Source organism: Macaca fascicularis, chromosome 5, assembly GCF_037993035.2.
Source record: "Macaca fascicularis isolate 582-1 chromosome 5, T2T-MFA8v1.1".
Classification (NCBI taxonomy): domain Eukaryota; kingdom Metazoa; phylum Chordata; class Mammalia; order Primates; family Cercopithecidae; genus Macaca; species Macaca fascicularis.
Window position 1 is genome coordinate 19637359 of NC_088379.1, and position 17642 is coordinate 19655000.

General features: G+C 33.6%; 1 protein-coding gene across 2 annotated transcripts in view; it reads left to right on the top strand.

The window, feature by feature from the left end:
• The window catches only part of SLIT2 (slit guidance ligand 2), a 370550-nt gene that overhangs the window by 245611 nt on the left and 107297 nt on the right, over positions 1-17642 (top strand). For both annotated transcript variants that reach the window (XM_005554557.4, XM_005554559.4), the window contains exons 10-11: positions 15973-16044; positions 16536-16607. In XM_005554557.4, coding sequence (XP_005554614.3) covers positions 15973-16044; positions 16536-16607 — 144 coding nt within the window. The remainder of the gene's footprint in view (positions 1-15972; positions 16045-16535; positions 16608-17642) is intronic.

Sequence of the window (17642 nt, forward strand, 5' to 3'; positions counted from 1 at the left end):
GGAATGGTGATGTGGAAACAGCTATGATAGCAAATGTAGGAGCAGAATTCATGGGATTTGGCATTTGATGAGATAAAGGAGTAATGAAGAAAAATAAACCAGACTCTGCCAGAGTTTCAAGTATGAGTGATGGGGAGGTTGTGGTTATATTGTTGTATATAAGAAAGTGAGAAGCAGGACCAAAACTGGAAAGGAAGATGACAGTGAACTCAATTTGTGAAATACTTAAGGACCAGTGACACATTTTGAAGTACTAAAATAATACAGACTATAAGAATTTTGGAGCAAGCAAGACAAGGACTTAAGGCAAAAATTTTGGAGTAATTAACATAATAGAAAACAGTCAATATTTGAAACCATCAACTGGCTAATGAAAAGGAGAGTAAGAGAGGAGAAGCTCAAGAACCTAAATAAAAACTGCAGGGGGCTCTAATAGGTAAGGGGGGAAGAGACTTCTAGGAAAAATGATCTCCAGAGGCAAATACTGCTGCCAGTTAACCAAGCTGGGGTCTGAGAGAAGGTCTTGGAATTTGACCTGCATATTGCTCTTAGAAGGTTCCATTTTGATAGAATGGTAGGTCAATAAGCCACCTTTCAGAGTGTTAAGAAAAGAAGTATTGATTAATATTCGAGAGAGTATATAAGCTGCAGTTTGAAGAGTTTGGCTGAGAAAGGATTTTTTGAAAAAGACAATTGTTGCTCTGTAATGGACAAACTTGAATTAATTCTAAGATGCAGAAACCTGTCATCATTAGAAAGTCAGAAAGAAAGAATGAGTTTAGAGAGAAACGAGAGTGTGAGAGTTGTATAAGATATATGTGGGAGCAAGATCAACCTGGACACAGGAGCGAATTGGTCAAATCCAGATCATAGGGAAGAGGAACAGAAAGCTGTTATAGGTTGCTAAAAGGAGAAGAGTAAGATGGAGACATAACATATTCATATAGCAATATGAAACACTTAAAATGGTTTTCTCAGGTAGTCTATTTTATTTCTTATCATAGTGATTTTCTTCTACTTTGTATGCTCTATAGATTTTGTATAATGGTGGGATTTAGTTGCATTAAAGTTGTAGTAAAAAATATGTCCCATGGACTTTGCCTATATTGAGAAGGTGGTATATCAGGTAAAGCTACAATAAATTAAATGTATGAGGAGAGATGAAAACATGTGAAACTGCCGGTGAATTTTACTTCCATGATTATTACATTATCAGCTTTATCAGTAGAGCATCTGGTAATAAATAATATTGATCCTCAACTCAACAAGATAATTCCATTTTCATTCATTATAGTGGCATAACTTACTAGCTTAGTAATTTATTTCTTTTATTACTCTTCCATTTTTTATAAGAACAAAGAACATCACTAAGATTATTAAATGTGGAAATATCTTTACAGATGGCAGGTTTTTATTCTGTGATGAACTGAAAATTATAAACTCTCCCCATTTTATTCAAATATGTTTTAATATCTGAATTTTACCATAAATTGTCAGTGGAGTTTCTTTATTGCAAGTTATGAGATATTTCATTCAATAATTTTGACTTGATTACCTACTGTGTGATATGTCGTTATTCTTACAACTGTCTCATAATATAATTCTAACAAAAAAAAAGTATGTATGTGCCATATATGAGTGATCAACTGCCTATAAATCTAAGTAGAAAATAATGACTCATTTTTTCTGCTTTCTGTTTCCAACTACAAATTCATACTTCTGCTATTTGCTAACACAATCATTTGTTAAGCAATAGAAGGAAAATATTCCTTTAAAATCAGAATTGGAATAATTTGGAGAAGGAATATAGAAAGAGACTGACATTTATTGAATACCTGCAATGTCAGATTGCAGTTGGATCGCAATGTTGGCTTATGCACATTTGATCTTCTCATTGACCTGTGATGGGGATATTTATGAAATTAAATAAAATGGTAAAACTAATGCAGAAACATAGGTCAGATAAAGGCTGGTGGTTTTCTCCAACAGGCCTCATTATACTCATCATTTTACCACAATGCAGGCGATCCCTTCTTGCTTATAGGTTAGAATCTGCTTTTGACTGTCCCTAATTATCATGTTTTGTAATTATATACTATTGTGTGTTTATTTTAAAATATCTATCTCTTCTACTAAAGTAAACGTTCTATGAAGGCAGGAACCAGTTCTGTTCTTATCACTACTGAATACCCAGTGAAAAATCTAGTACCTTGGCACACAGTGGGCACTTGACAAGGATTTATTGGGTAAATGAATAATTTAAAAATTAAACATTTGGAACAGATTTGTCTCTGAAAAGATGAAGCTGTGTTAACCAAGTTTAATAAATACAGCCAGAGGAACAGCCTATTATTTCCCTGTAGACAAACTGGTACTTTTTAAGCATAAAATCAGCAAAAGAAAAAGTAAATGAATAGAATTTTTAATAGCATGGGCTAAAATGGGTCTAGAATACTAAAAATTCATTAAATTTCCCTGTTCTGCGTACTTACTTGGATTTCCATGCTTTAAATATTTCTGAGATTTTTTTTTTCTATTCTCAGCTGACCAACTCAGCATTTAATAGGTACCCTATTATGGAGCTATATTAATTTAATCATCTTACAGATGTGTTAGACATCTTTCTCTACAGTCATATTCCCTCTCTAATGAAGCCTGTAGACATTTAACTCAAATCTTTCAAAGACTGAGAACTTTGTTGTTTAACAAAAAAAAAAAAAAAACAGAGGCTCAAAACACTTAGAAATTTTGTAAAACACCATCAATTGTGAAGTGGCTAAAATGGCTTCAATCATACATCTGCTCAACTCTCAAGCCCATAGTCCCTCCTCGATCAAGCTATAAAAGAGGTAGGCATAGCTGGGTCTTGTTGGAATATCATAAAAGGAGAAATTTTCAAAATCATGAAGAGAGAATGACTGATACTCCGATAAAAAGGACAAGAGAAATTTTAAGAAACTTACCTATGAAGAGAACGTAGAATGAACAGAGAGAAAGACAAGGCATTAAGATACAGGATTGTTTGCAAAACTGAGAGCTGTTTTATATTACTTTATATCTGTAACTATTACAATGTCATCTTTCCTATTCTCTGTTAAATGTTCTCTTATTTCCCTGAATCTTCTCCGCACAGCACTTATCACGGTTTAACTTGTTATTTGAATAATGTAAAACTCTACTATTACACTGCAAACTGGGTAAGAGCAGACCATGTCTTTCCCTCACCATTTCTGCCCCAATACTTAGCATACCGTGGGTGGAGAAGACAGTGTTGGGAGCCCGGGAAGAAGATCTTGGACACACAATCTGGAGAGCTTCCTGGCCCCCACTCTTCGTAGTAAAAAGTAAAAAGAAAAAAAAGTCTGGGCGCGGTGGATCACGCCTGTTATCTCAGCACTTTGAGAGGCTAACGCGGGCAGATCACGAAGTCAGGAGATCAACACCATCCTGGCCAACGTGGTGAAACCCCATCTCTACTAAAAATAAAAAAATTAGCCAGGCGTGGTAGTGCGTGCCTGTAGTCCCAGCTACTTGCGAAGCAGAGGCAGGAGAATCGCCTGAACCCAGGAGGCAAAGCTTGCAGTGAGCCAAGATCGCGCCACTGCACTCCAGCCTGGGCGACAGAGCAAGACTCTGTCTCAAAAAAAATAATAATAAAATAACATAAAATGTGACAAAACAATGTGGACTAATGAAAAAAATATAGAAGGGAAAAAAGTAGAACGTATAACACAAGGTAAACTTAGTTGTTAAAGGGAAAGCCGTTTGCTGCCTACGGGTCATTCCAGCACTTTGCTGCTTTGAACTCTGCTAGTTGAAAACCTTATTCTTCAATAGATGCAATGCCTCCTGTGAGTCTGCACATGATCTAGTCTATGGCAACACAATCATTAATAGCAAATTGATTCTGACCACATCAAATCTTAAGAATTACTTACTTAGATCACCTTCTGAGGTGTACAGTTTTGAATGCGATGTGATAGATTGCTATGAAGTTGATATTTAGTTCTCTTCAATCTAGTTATAGATTTCCTGTGGCATATTGCCTTTTCAAACCATTGTATAGAAATTCCATAAATCATGGAGAATATTTAGTAAGAGCATAAGTTATAACAATTTGGTTTGTCGTGTTTGCTTCTACATCCTCCTGCCTTTACTCTTCGCTGCCTTTTTCAGGGGCTCCAGCTCCATCCATGTTGCTGGAGAGGACATGGTTTCATTCATTTTTGTGGCTGTATCTTCTTCCATGTCACATATGTTCCACATTTTCTTTATTCAATCAACCATTGATGGACACTTAGGTTAGTTCCATGACTTTGCTATTGTGAATAGTGCTACAATAAACATATGAGTGAAGGTGTCTTATATAATGATTTCTTTTCCTTTGGGTAGATACTCAGTAGTGGGATTGATAAGTCAAATAATAGTTTTATTTTTAGTTATTTGAGAAATCTCTGTACTGTTTTCCATAGAGGTTGAATGTTGAACTAATTTACATTCCTACCAACGGTGTATAAGCATTCCCTTTTCTCTGCATCCACACCGTCATCTTACACATGTCAGAATTGCTGTTATTAACAATTGCTCTTATTTCTCTAATAATTAGTGATATTGAGCATTTTTTTATGTTTGTTGGCTGCTTACAGGTCTTTTTTTGAGAAATACTTGTTCTTGTCCTTTGTCCACATTTTAATGGGATTGTTTATTTTTCCTTGTTGAGTTGTTAGAGTCCCTTGTAGATTCTGGATATTAGTTCTTTGTTGTAGGCATATATTGCAAATGTAATTTTAGAAGTGTCTTTTTCTGTTCGTTTCTCTTTAGATAACTACCTCCCATATATGCATAACCTTTTTACATGCTATTTCTGCATTTGTCCCACTCAAAATTTTGAATCCTTAATTTATTAAATAATACTCAATTTTGAATCCACATATTTCAAAGTCTTCTTACTTTTTTTTTTTGTTTCTTTTTTCTTGAGACAGAGTATGGCTCTTTTGCCTAGGCTGGAGTGCAGTGGTGCCATCTCGGCTCACTGCAAGCTCTGCCTCCTGGGTTCACGCCATTCTCCTGCCTCAGCCTCCCGCATAGCTGGGACTGCAGGGGCCCGCCACCACGCCCAGCTAATTTTTTTGTATTTTTAGTAGAGACGGGGTTTCACTGTGTTAGCCAGGATGGTCTCGATCTCCTGATCTTGTGATCCGCCCACCTTGGCCTCCCAAAGTGCTGAGATTACAGGCGACACCATACCCGGCCCAAAGTCATCTGACTTTTTGTATGTAAAGATATGCAAGTTAGATCTGACCAACTTGCCTTTAGCCTATTATGTACTGGCTGATTTAAAATAATTACAAGTACTTATGAAATCAAGTATGAATTTTTAATTGGTTAGCATGTATTTAGTAATATTTCAACCAGTAGAAAATTTATCATGCTATGCAATTAGTTTATTTTAATTATGCTGAATGTTAAAAAGTACAGTACACAATTCGACTAATTTTTTTTACAGCACACACAGGTGAACTTGACTACTATTCAGACAATATTGATAAAATAAGTAAGGCAAATGATATCATTTTTTAAATGTAACATGGTATGAAAGAAATAGTCAATATTCTGAGTTTGCCTTGTTAAATAACAAGTAGGTTGGCAATTTCAAAGTGCAATTGTTTTCACTTTGAAAGAGGTTTCATTGTTTCATTGAGAAAATATTTTAAAACATAAACATATTCACCTTAAGGAAAATAAAATGTAATGGAAATAGGCGTAATTCAGAAAATGTTGTAAAAGTTAAAATTTGAGCAATTCTACTTTAGTTCTTAATTTTATTAGAGCACTTCTTAACACATGGAGCACTTGTTAGCATTTTGCAGTTTTACGCATTCCTGATATTATTGCTACTTCAAATCCACATACAAATTAGCTAACCTACAGTATTACTTTCGCTTCACATTTTATGTTTTTATAACTTTGTGCTTTTCAGGCAAGCTAATATGAAAACATTCTCAATATTTTATGTCTGTTAGAAATATAGATGACATAGTACTTTTTAAAAGCATCTTATATCATGCATAATAAAAACCTTCTTTATGATAAAAAATTTTTCAAAAATGTTAAATTGTTTATTTCACTTAATTCCCATGGAAACACTATGTAGGAAACTACACACCTCCTAAAGGTTAGCAAAATTCTTTTAATTTTTTTTTAGTGTAGTAAATAGTTTTGTTCATTTTTAAAATGAAAACCTGGTTTGAGATAGGAAGCTATCACTCCGATGTAGGCAATTAGAATTGCATTCTCAAATTTTCTTCTGAGATCCTCACAATAGCAGAAACTACAACTGTATCTCCTATATACTATGAAAGTACTAGTTTTTCCTCTATCAAATATAACTTGCCTAGAAATGTCATTAAATAAACAATCCTAGGATTAAACAAGTCAATATTATTTTATCTCTGATTCTGTGCTAATATATATATGGTTAGAAAAACAAAATGCAGTGATTCTTCTCTGGATTATTTTTTGTGTGAGTTTAGTAGTCATAATGTCATTGTATGCAAAAGAATTTTTTATGTAAACATCATTCATTATTATTTTTATTCCCTTGTGTTTTTGGATTATATTTTCTCAAGTTTTCATATTATGATTTCATCAGATGAGCCCAGAAAAAGAGAAAATACTTTACCTTCCTACAGACACGGAGCACCTCATTATTCAGCATACAAAACAGTGTTCTCAATGCGTTTCCACAGAAGAAGCTTCTCATGTTAATTTTTTTTAGGGGGAGGGGGTTGAGGTCTCACTCTGTCACCTAGGCTAGAGTGCAGTGGCGTGATCTCGGCTCACTGCAACCTCCACCTCCAGGGCTCAAACAATCCTCCCACCTCAGCCTCCCATGTAGCTGGGACTACAGGTGCATGCCACCACACCCAGCTAATTTTTTGTCTTTTCGATAGAGACGGGGTTTCACCTTGTTGCCCAGGTTAGTCTTGAACTCCTGAGCTTAAGCCATTCATCTGCCTCAACCTCTCAAAGTGCTAGGAGTACACGTGTGACCCACCACAGCCAGTAGATTCTCATGTTAATTCTTAGTTACCAGTAGCCACACTCAGTGTTCTCCTATAACAACTTTGATAGCTCCAGAGCAAAATAGTGTAAAATGAATTATGTAAAATACATTTATAGATGAAACCATGCAAGTAGTTCCACAGGCCATTATTGAGTTCACTATTAATCATTTGAGTGTTTTCATCTTTATTTTGGTAAAATTCCTAATTGTATATGCATATTTTGAGCAGTCTCTAATTGTCATTGAAAGAATAATTGACGAGAAAGAATTCTACTATTGAAAGAATAGTAGAAAAATTATCTTCAGAAGGCTTCATATGTTCACTATGTGCAGAGAAACCATTTTCGTGAAGACTTTGTGTTCATGATAAGAAAATTCTTCATTTGTATTCATTTTTTGCAACTTATTTCTTTCTTGTACCTAATTTCCCAAAAAGTTATTTAGGTAACACACATGTTATACATACATATACCCAAACACACACAAATGTTGTACATGTGTTTTGTTAAATTGTGTGATAACTTAAGCAGAAAACTATATAATACCTTTGTCAAAAGAAAAATGTAGAGGATGGAATCAAACTTTTGTAATATTAGTTGAGAAGTAAAAATGAATATAACATTATAAATAAATTGGAGAAAAAGAAATATTAAAATAAGTGCAGAGATTAAAATGGTAAGGACAGACAGCAACTCCAACTGGTTTCTCTTAAAAAGTCCAAGGAATCTGATGAGTACTGTTGCAACACAAGAAGCACATGCAGAAAGGCAGCATTTTAAAAATATACTACTACATACTCAACAAGCATTTCTGAGTGCTTGCTCTGCATCAGGCATTATGGATGAAAGGGGACAGTCTCAACCTTCAAAATGTCTACAGTGCAGAGAATTGAAGCTTTACACGAACAGAATTTTAAACATGAGATAAGTAGTAAAATATATGTGCACAAAAAACAAAGAGGGAGGGCTACCTTGTTCTGCCTTGGAGAATCAAATAATCTTCAGGAATTTTGAAGGCAGAGAACTTGATGTGTTTTGCAGGCAGAGAACTTGAGGGCTCTTTTAGACCTAAGAAGCTGCATGTGCAAAGTCCCAGAAAAATGATAGAGTAGTGTGTTTTTGGAAAAATTAAAAATTGCAGTTGTTAGAATGTAAAGTGGAAGCCAAATCTTGAAGAAGAGACTGTCCTGATGACAATAGAATACGAGGGAAATTGTATAGCAAGGTAGTAGCATGATTAGATTTCTTTGATAGGAAAATCACTCTAACATGGAATGGAGGGTGGTTTGAAAGAAAGGAGCCCACTGAGAATGAGGTTACAGCAGACTCTATAAAGGATAATGAAGGCAGGCCTAGCAGCAGATAGTGATTCCAAGAGGTGGCTCTAGTGCTCATGCAGTTGATTCCCCTAAAACTTCTATGGGAAAAAAATGGAGGCCCCCTCAAATGTAAAATAAGACCCATGTAGCCTCTGACATAAGAATGAAGACATCTGGGGCATAGTCACAATGTTATTTATTCTCATAATTAGTAGAAATGTCATTGGCATTTTAGCAATTATGTTATAGACTGACGGTTAATCAGCTGGAATGACAGGTGAAAAACTACATAGTTCGTATTTTACTAGTGATCAGCATTATTTAAACTTTAGGAAAAAGATGATATATAATGTGGAGAATAACTCAGTGCAGGGGTGGAGAATAATGAGAGCTACTCTCTGCTTGTTGAATAATACTGTTAAACAAGTGGTACAGAAAGATGATTTTTGTAATTTTTTAAAACTAAAATGATTAGCAAGCAGGAGAGTTAGCTCAGTGTCTAACTCATAGTGTCTAAAAATTTTTTGTTATTAATGAGAAATAAAACAACAGAACCTCTAAGTGTTTTTCTTTCTTGGGTTGATTTAGAAATATATATATGAAAACATAATGATAGTGACATATTCTCTCCCCCTGAAATCTCTGGGCCATGTGCCTAAGCCCATTTTTCTCCTCTGAGTCTACACCATTTGGTTGCATCTATTGAGTGTATCTTTGTATTTGAATATGTGTCCTTGTGAATACATGCATGAAAATTTTAGCACTCATTCAGAAGGTGCACACACAGATATTTTTGTCTTGCTTTAAATGCTGAAAGACCAAATGGAAAATGAGGCATTTCTCTCCTATAAAAACACCAATTGAATTTACACTTGGGGGAATCTATTTTAGAATGACATCACAAAAATGTAAAATAAAATTTAAAAATGAATACTTTTGAGGAACAAGGAATCCCAAGACAGAAAATGACAATCAATTAGTATGGACACAATCCTAAGGCAAAACTTCTAGCTGTATGCAAAGTATGTCACTCTAGAGGCCAATATTCACTAAGCTGCTGAAGATGTTTATTAAATTTGCAAAGTTCTGGAGACTGCAATTACAAAACAAATAATACTATAGGCTAAAATATGTTGGATCATTTTATGTGGAAATATATGAAAGATTTTAATGATATGATTTACTGCTAAAGCTGGAAGTAACATTCCAAAAATAGAAAGTACTTACTTTACAATTATATGTAATAGGCGTGATAATCCTTAACATCAAAGAAAAGGAATGTCATCTTCCTCCTTTTCAAATGATGGGCCAATCTTACCTATGAGGAGAATGTATTGGCTACAGCGGACAATTTAAGATTCAGAAGCCAGGATGGTCTCGATCTCCTGACCTCGTGATCCCCCGTCTCGGCCTCCCAAAGTGCTGGGATTACAGGCTTGAGCCACCGCGCCCGGCCTAGAACTGTCAGTTTTATGGCCATGTATAATCAGCATCTGGGCTGTATGTTACAGACACAATCAATCCAAAGACATATTTTACTGGGTATTATAAAAACTTTTTTGTGTTTCTAAGGCAGTCCCCAAATTACAGATAGTGCTATATTTTAATCCTGTTGATCACAGAGATTGCAGCCAGTTATATCTTTTCAGCTTCAATGTGAATGATGTATGTGTGTATGTGTTTCATATACAGTTACTGAGTTATCTGCAAAATTGTACTGCTAATTTGTTTAAGAGCATGATTCGGGACCATATATATTTATTTCACACTAGAAGTAAAATAATGTGTGAGATTTATATATACATTTATATAGTTATATAATATATGTGTGGTGGGGTGTGGGTGTGTGGGGGGAGTGTGAGGTTACAGTAGTCCCCTGTCTTCCACACTTTTGCTCTCCATGGTTTCGGTTACCCATGGTCAACCACAGTCTGAAAATACTAACGTATTTTGAGAGAGAGCGACCACATTCATATAACTTTTATTATAGCATATTGTATTAATTGTTGTATTTTATTATTGATTATTGTTAATCTCTTTAATTAAACTCGATCATAGGCATGTGTGTATAGAAAAATAAATAGTGTATATAGGGTTCAGTACAATCTGCAGTTTCAGACATTCAGGGGGTCTTGGAATGTATCACCTGTGGGTAAGGGGAAACTATAGTATATGCTGTAAACTTTTAATTCTTTAATATATTGTGCTGCATATTATATTTTTGATTGCATATATATACATATTTTTATTATTTCACTATTTTTGTATAAGAAAGAAAACACCATATATTTTTTCTACATCTCATGTAATTTTTAGAAAACATGGTAAGTTCTATTCTCCCCATTTTTCAGGAAGAGAAACTGAGACACAGAGAAAGAAAATAGCTTTTATAAGGTCCAGACAGCTAATCAGCTGCAGATCCAGGATTTAGTCCATGTCTATATAAGTGCAAAACTCATATTTTTAATCGCTAAATGACACACCTTGAAAAATTCTATGTATGTCTATAAAGTGTAGACATATCTCTTGAGGGCTATTGAAGATTTGGCATGTGGATGTTATTTTATATAGTTTGTCAAAATAACACAATTTTAAAACATTGAAAATAATGTCTAAGGATTGAATGCTAGAGAGCTGAAAGTGTCATTTAAAGTGCTAATACTGTTTAATGTCTTATAAATGTCTTTAGAACTATTTTTTAATTGCCCCGTCATACACACTGCATGTTGTATACCCTACTGATGTAAGATCTGCTCACCGATAACCATTAGTGTATTTGATGTGTTACAGAGCCCATCAGTCCACAAGGGGCAGAATCAGACTTCATTGGACTAAAAGATGGCTGTACATAATTGACATGTTCTAAGAGTCTTGTGTATTAAAGCAGAGGGATATTTCATGATTTTTTGTTTTCTGTAATTTTTGAAATAGGCACCAGAAAGTGTTATATATTGTTTGTAGTTCATTCTTTAGGAACTTTAAAGGCATGAAGACATGTATAATGAGGTAGCAGTAATTAGAGAACAAGAGAAAAAATTGTAGAAGTGGAAACAGAATGGGAAGAAGTCTTTTATTGGATAAACATACTTTTGAGTTATTTTTAATGGTGTAGTTAGAAAACTGTCTTCATCTTCTCATATATTGAGCATGTAACTGAAATTTCCTTCTACATTTGAAAGAGTAGTAACAGCCATTGCTTTGGTTCCATGTATGTATGTATGTAAACACACAAACACGTACAGTGATAAGATGTTATGCAATCATTTCCATAAATTATGTGGAGAAAAAGGTGTTGGCTCCTCTTACATGGAAAAGTCTTTCTTGTCGTATGTGATTTACAGTACTTTCCTCCCCTAATCACTTTCTAAATCTATTTTTACTTTGAAACTCATGATACTGAATTTTCTCTGAAGGACTGGCATTTGAAAATCTCTTAATTATGGTGGATTTTATCCATGGCATGAAAATATATCTTAGTCTTTATACTATCTATTTTTGTAATCCTGGAATGTTTTTAATTAGGTTCTTTGTGGAACAATGGATTCAAATTTGCACTCTATAAAATTCAGCAGCTTCTATGCTATTAAAGCACAGATTACAGGACAGCAATGCTAGAAAATGTAAATTTTATTTGCCCTTTCTTTTTACCTCAACCTGAAAACTTTAGTATTTCACTTCTTTATTTTTTATGATCTAAGTATGTTTTCTTCTTTTTGTAAGACAAAGGACATCATTTGAGATGTGTGTTGGTTTTAGTTTATCAAATATATTCTAAAGTTCTTACAATGAAAAGGACAAACTCTTTATTCTAAAGACCCAAATATTTGCAATAAGTACAAATTAGTTTATTGTTTGTCCACTAAAGAAGAGACAACAGGCATTTTGTAATATATTACAATTTATTGTTTGATATCTGTCCATGGTAGGATATTTTCCTGCTTGAGAATCTGTCCCTCTGAATGAAGGATGCAATTATGTTTTGCCTTAATGAACTGCTGAGACTGTGCGATAAAAACCAGTTCGCTGCTGAGTCAGTGTAAATAACAACGTAAACTGTGTATCAAATACTTTTTTTAAACAAGATTGAAAATAGATAAATGAATAAAATAAACAAATCCATGGTACATGTCATTGTACAACTTTCTGTTGTACATGTAAATGCAATAGTTTGCAATGTGAAGATCAAGTCCTTGGTACATTGCAATAACGGATGATTCACGCAGCATCACTCAAATGTGTCCAAAGTATTATTTTTGCATATAAAAATATAATGCCATTTTATCATGACTCCTCTTTCTTTTATAACTTTTTGAGTATGCATTTTCAAAAAACAAAGGCCTTATTTATTGTATAATTTGGGGTTTTTTAACCTTCAATCAGTGAAATTAGTTGTAGATTAATTACAGAAATTATCATAACATATATTTGAGTGTCATTAGAAAAATTAGTGATCATGAGTATTCTAGTTTGAGACTTTAAAATAATAATTGAATTTTAAAATTTCCAAGGAATATCTTCAGTTATATCAAATTATAGAATTAGTTTGGCCACATTTGTGAGCTCAGGTTATTGACATTTCAGAAGTCTCTACACTGAATATAGCATTAAAAAAAGACTTATATTGGAAATCTAACTGGAAAATAAGATTATTTATCAATAAAACTTTCACAAATGTATGAACATCTCTGCTTTTTGATTATCATTGAATTCCAGTCATATAGCATAATATTTTGGACAGAGTAGACATTAAATATTTATAGGGTGAATGAACTAATTAATGATTATTGGTTTCTTTAGATTATTTTCAAGAACCTGAAATCATATCTATGAAAAGTAGTGTATGAACTAGCTTTGCATTACTATTAAAAGAAATCTGCTAGTCACTAAGAATTATTTTTTTTTCTCATCATAGCACTATGTTATTGTGAGCAAATCTTTAACACATTGAAATAATATTTAATTGGCCAGGATATGAAGTCTTCTAACCAATCAGTATTATTCCATCTGTAGCTCGTTTTCTCTGTATATTTATTGATTACATTTTAAGCTTAAAATTCTACTATAAGAATGAATGAAGGCCAAAAAGAATTTCTCTTAACTGTCAATCAAAACATTCTAATCAATAAAGTAACAGGCAAATGATTTACATGTCCTTTACTCTATTTAGAGCTTTTGAAAAAAAAACTCCCTTTCTTATGACCTAGATAAATAATACAGATGACAAACTCATATTTCCATCATACAGTTTATTTACTGTCTTCTGGAGCAAATCTGCCCATTAGGAGCCAAGAACCCAGTGAGCAGGGATATGTGAAAACGAATAGAATACAGTGAAATAAGAACAGAGGAGTTAAGATGGTGTCCTTGGGTATATAGGAAAAGGCGCAACTCATTATACCTAAGAAAATAAGGAAAGGATTTAAAAGGAGGCCATGTTTTCGCTGTCTTAAAATAACTAAGCATTATTGGTATCAATACTAGTATAAAAGTATCACTAACATACATGTCCAATAATAAGAAAGAATTGAGGAAATAGGATACATTTCGACAATGGAATATTATGAAGGCATTAAGAGTAATGTCTTCCAAAATGTTTAATGATACAGCAATACATGTGTGATATGATGTTGGATGTAAAGACAATACACGCAATTCTATTTGCAGTAATACCTCAGTTACATAAAATATGCTCAAAATTCTGTATGCAGTAATACCTCAATTATATAAAATAAATATGCAAGCAAAACAACGCTAAAGTAAAACTCACTGATCTGAGTGGTGCATTATGGATTTAGTTTTTAACCATATTTTTTACATTTTCCAAGTACAGTAAGCACCAAGGAGATAGTCTAGAGTGTCTCATCAAAACGAAAAAAGATTGTTAGTAATATCAAATGTTACAGTGAGTTCAAGAGCAATGAAAACTGAGGAAACCCGTTGAATGGTGAAATAAAGTGGTCAGAGAATGAACCCTGATACTGTTGAAGAAAAACCGTAGCACTGTGAGAAGGGCTTTGAAATCAGAAAAGACCAAAATTTTGGCAATTTGATTTAATGTCCTAGGGATAATTTGCTTGTTTTGATTTTATTTTCATTAAATGTTGTGTGTATGTGTGTGTGTGCGTGTGTGTGTGTGTATGTGTTAAAGTATTACCAACATTCAATAAAAATGAATTAATGTATATGACACATATATGGTATGTTTTCATATTTATTCATATTTAAATATATACACACATATACGTATATATATTTATATAATATATATATGCATATATTTTTTCAAATCCAGGCAGGAAAGTGGAACTCATGCTAGGTGAGCTTTATTTTCCTGTTGAAAATGAACTCTATTTTTCTGTTGAAAAACAGAGGGATTTAATATAGAAAATGGACTAAACAATTGCAGGAAGATAACAGGGAAAAAACTGCTACCACCCCAGGGCTATAAAGACAGAAGAAGCTGGTATTTTACAAAATTAGAAGGTGGCACCAGCAGAAAGTAAAATTAGGAAGGAGACGAGACCACTTCTGTAGACATCCCGTGAGACAGAGAAAGGAAGACATACCCCAGCTTCTCCTCTCCGCCAACCCTTCACCACCCTCCCAGTGTCTGTCACTGGCAAATCTCACAGCAGCCTGTTGGCAAGTGAGCCTGGGATATATGGTTCACTGGAGTCAGCTCTCTGGGACACAGAGCAGAACAGAGGCGAAGGGGATGGGAAATGATCATAACGATGTTTCTTTGGAGAGAAAGGAGGCTGAGAAGCAACATTTTTTTGATAGACTGAAATATGTACCAAAGACTTCATGAAATCTACTGATTTGTGCGTTGATTCATAACTAGGTGGGTAAAATCTTGTCTTTCTCTGTTAGCAGGACCATAGAGTAGATGATATCAGAGTTATTTTCAACTCTGTGATTTTAGTATACCATAAAAATACTTCAGTGGTGCTCAAATGCACTTCGTTGCAGTGGTTTTTATGTGAAATATTCACAAAATGAATCCACAGAGCCTAGACTGTCTTACTGAAAGTATGTGTAGCATATATGGATTTATAATTTAACATTTTGCCTCATAAGAAGCTTCAAAATTAATTTTGTGAGTAGAAAATTATTTTTTAACCTATAATACGCTTTCTGTAGAGGAAATAACAGTTTTATAAAATTTAATATTCAACAGTAATTTTCTTTGTGGAAAAGTTATGATTGTATCTAAAATATGTAATAGATTTATTCAGTATTTCTACCTATTTCTCTAATTTATGTTAAGGTAGTTAAAATGTACTCCTAAGTTAGTTTCTTAAAGGTATTATTTCTTTTGTACAAAGTCCAGACTTAAATATTGATGGATATGTAGTACTTAAAAATCTGAATATTTTAATTATTTTTATAATTGCCTTGTTTTTAATCCCAATTTGCTTCACATTTAGGGACAGAAAAATTAAATTTAGTGCTTATTTTTCAGGAAAAAAATATATCAGTCATGAAAAACATCAATTTTACTTCTTGACATCAGTCCTGAGCTTGAATTAAACATGTCTGAAGGTTCACGTCTCCATTTAAAAAGTTGAATTTTTTTTCATTGCAGACGTTTGGAACAGAATACAATCAAAGTCATCCCTCCTGGAGCTTTCTCACCATATAAAAAGCTTAGAAGAATGTGAGTGAACAATATTCTACAATATATGTAATTTTAAAAATTAGGTCATGAGACCATGCAAAGAAACCTAAGTATGAGTATATCAGTGTTTGACAGCTTAAATATTAAGTGATGTGACTGTCTGATTACTAGCTCTGTAATAATATTTTAATCTTAATATCTAAACTATGTAATTTTAAAGGTCTCTGTAATTTAGCATATTGATTCACACAAATGTGAATGTTTATGGTCAATATATTTTGCAAATATATTCAGGTGTTCTATTGTCAAAAAATAAGACATGGCATCTTATATGGGAAAATAGACAATGGTTATTTTTTAAAGCATGATTTCTTTTTTAAATTTCGGATCCTTCAGATGTTAAGTGTTGCACATTTTGTACATGTATTGATGAGTACAAAACCAACATTTAAAAGCCATACGTAGCTATTTCCACATTAAATCTCACTGACATTCGATTGAATGTAACCTAACCCTATTTCTAATCTTAGCGACCTGAGCAATAATCAGATCTCTGAACTTGCACCAGATGCTTTCCAAGGACTACGCTCTCTGAATTCACTGTAAGTATTCACTGGGTCACTGAAGGAAAACAGAAAACCATAGCAAAGAGTGGCTACCTTTTTTAAATTGGGGTTTAAAAATACTCTTAAGTTTTTATTGTGAATAATGAATTATTAATAATGTTAATTATTATTAATCATTACTGGATCCCATTATTTTTATGGAGGACTGCTACCTGTCACTAAAATTCACCAGTTTGATCATTTTGCTGTTAGGAGAGCAAGAGTCAGATCCCCTTTTTGACCATTTTTTTATTTCTAAAAGAAAAAGAAAATATTTATTTTGGAAAGCATATAGCTAGTATCTAGGGACAATATCAGTCTCCTTTGAAATGCTAGGCAAAGTCTTGCTGAGAACACTTGAAGATGACCACTGAGAGGAAACCTCGACTCTTTTTCATCACCTTAATGCTATCCTAAAAGAATAAGCTGTTAATCTCTCAAAGAACAAAGATTTTAATATATGACAGCTTTTTAATGTCAAGAGAACCTTCAGAAAGATAACTATGTAAATTAAAGAAGTTTAAATATATAGAAGCTGTTATTAATATTACTTCACACTTGTAAAAAAATCTTCAAAAGTCCACCAAGTAACCTTTAGATCAGATTTTAAAATTCGAAAGTGGAAGCCGGCACATTTTTATTTTTTAAGAGCTGATACTCAGAGAAAGGTTCTTATTGATGTCAATTCCTGCCGAAATCTTTCAGATTTCAGAGGTCAGGGGTAGCCAGTGAGAATGCTGAGATACACATGTGCGAGACCCAGATAAACCCCTGGAGTTTGTGGAACAACTTGCTGGCACTCTTTCCAAGGGGAGAACTAGATCGAAGTGCTCATCTGGGCACATGAGTGTTCAGATTGCTATGTTAGTCTGTTTAAAAAAAAAAAAAAAAACTACAATTTTATTTTTAAAAAGGAAAATGGAAAACTGTTGCTTAAGTGGCAGTATCCGCTTGGGTTCACTTTTGCTTTTTTTGTCTTGGAGGATTTTGACTAGAAGAAGCACAAGATTAAAGGAACAATTGTTGGCAGAA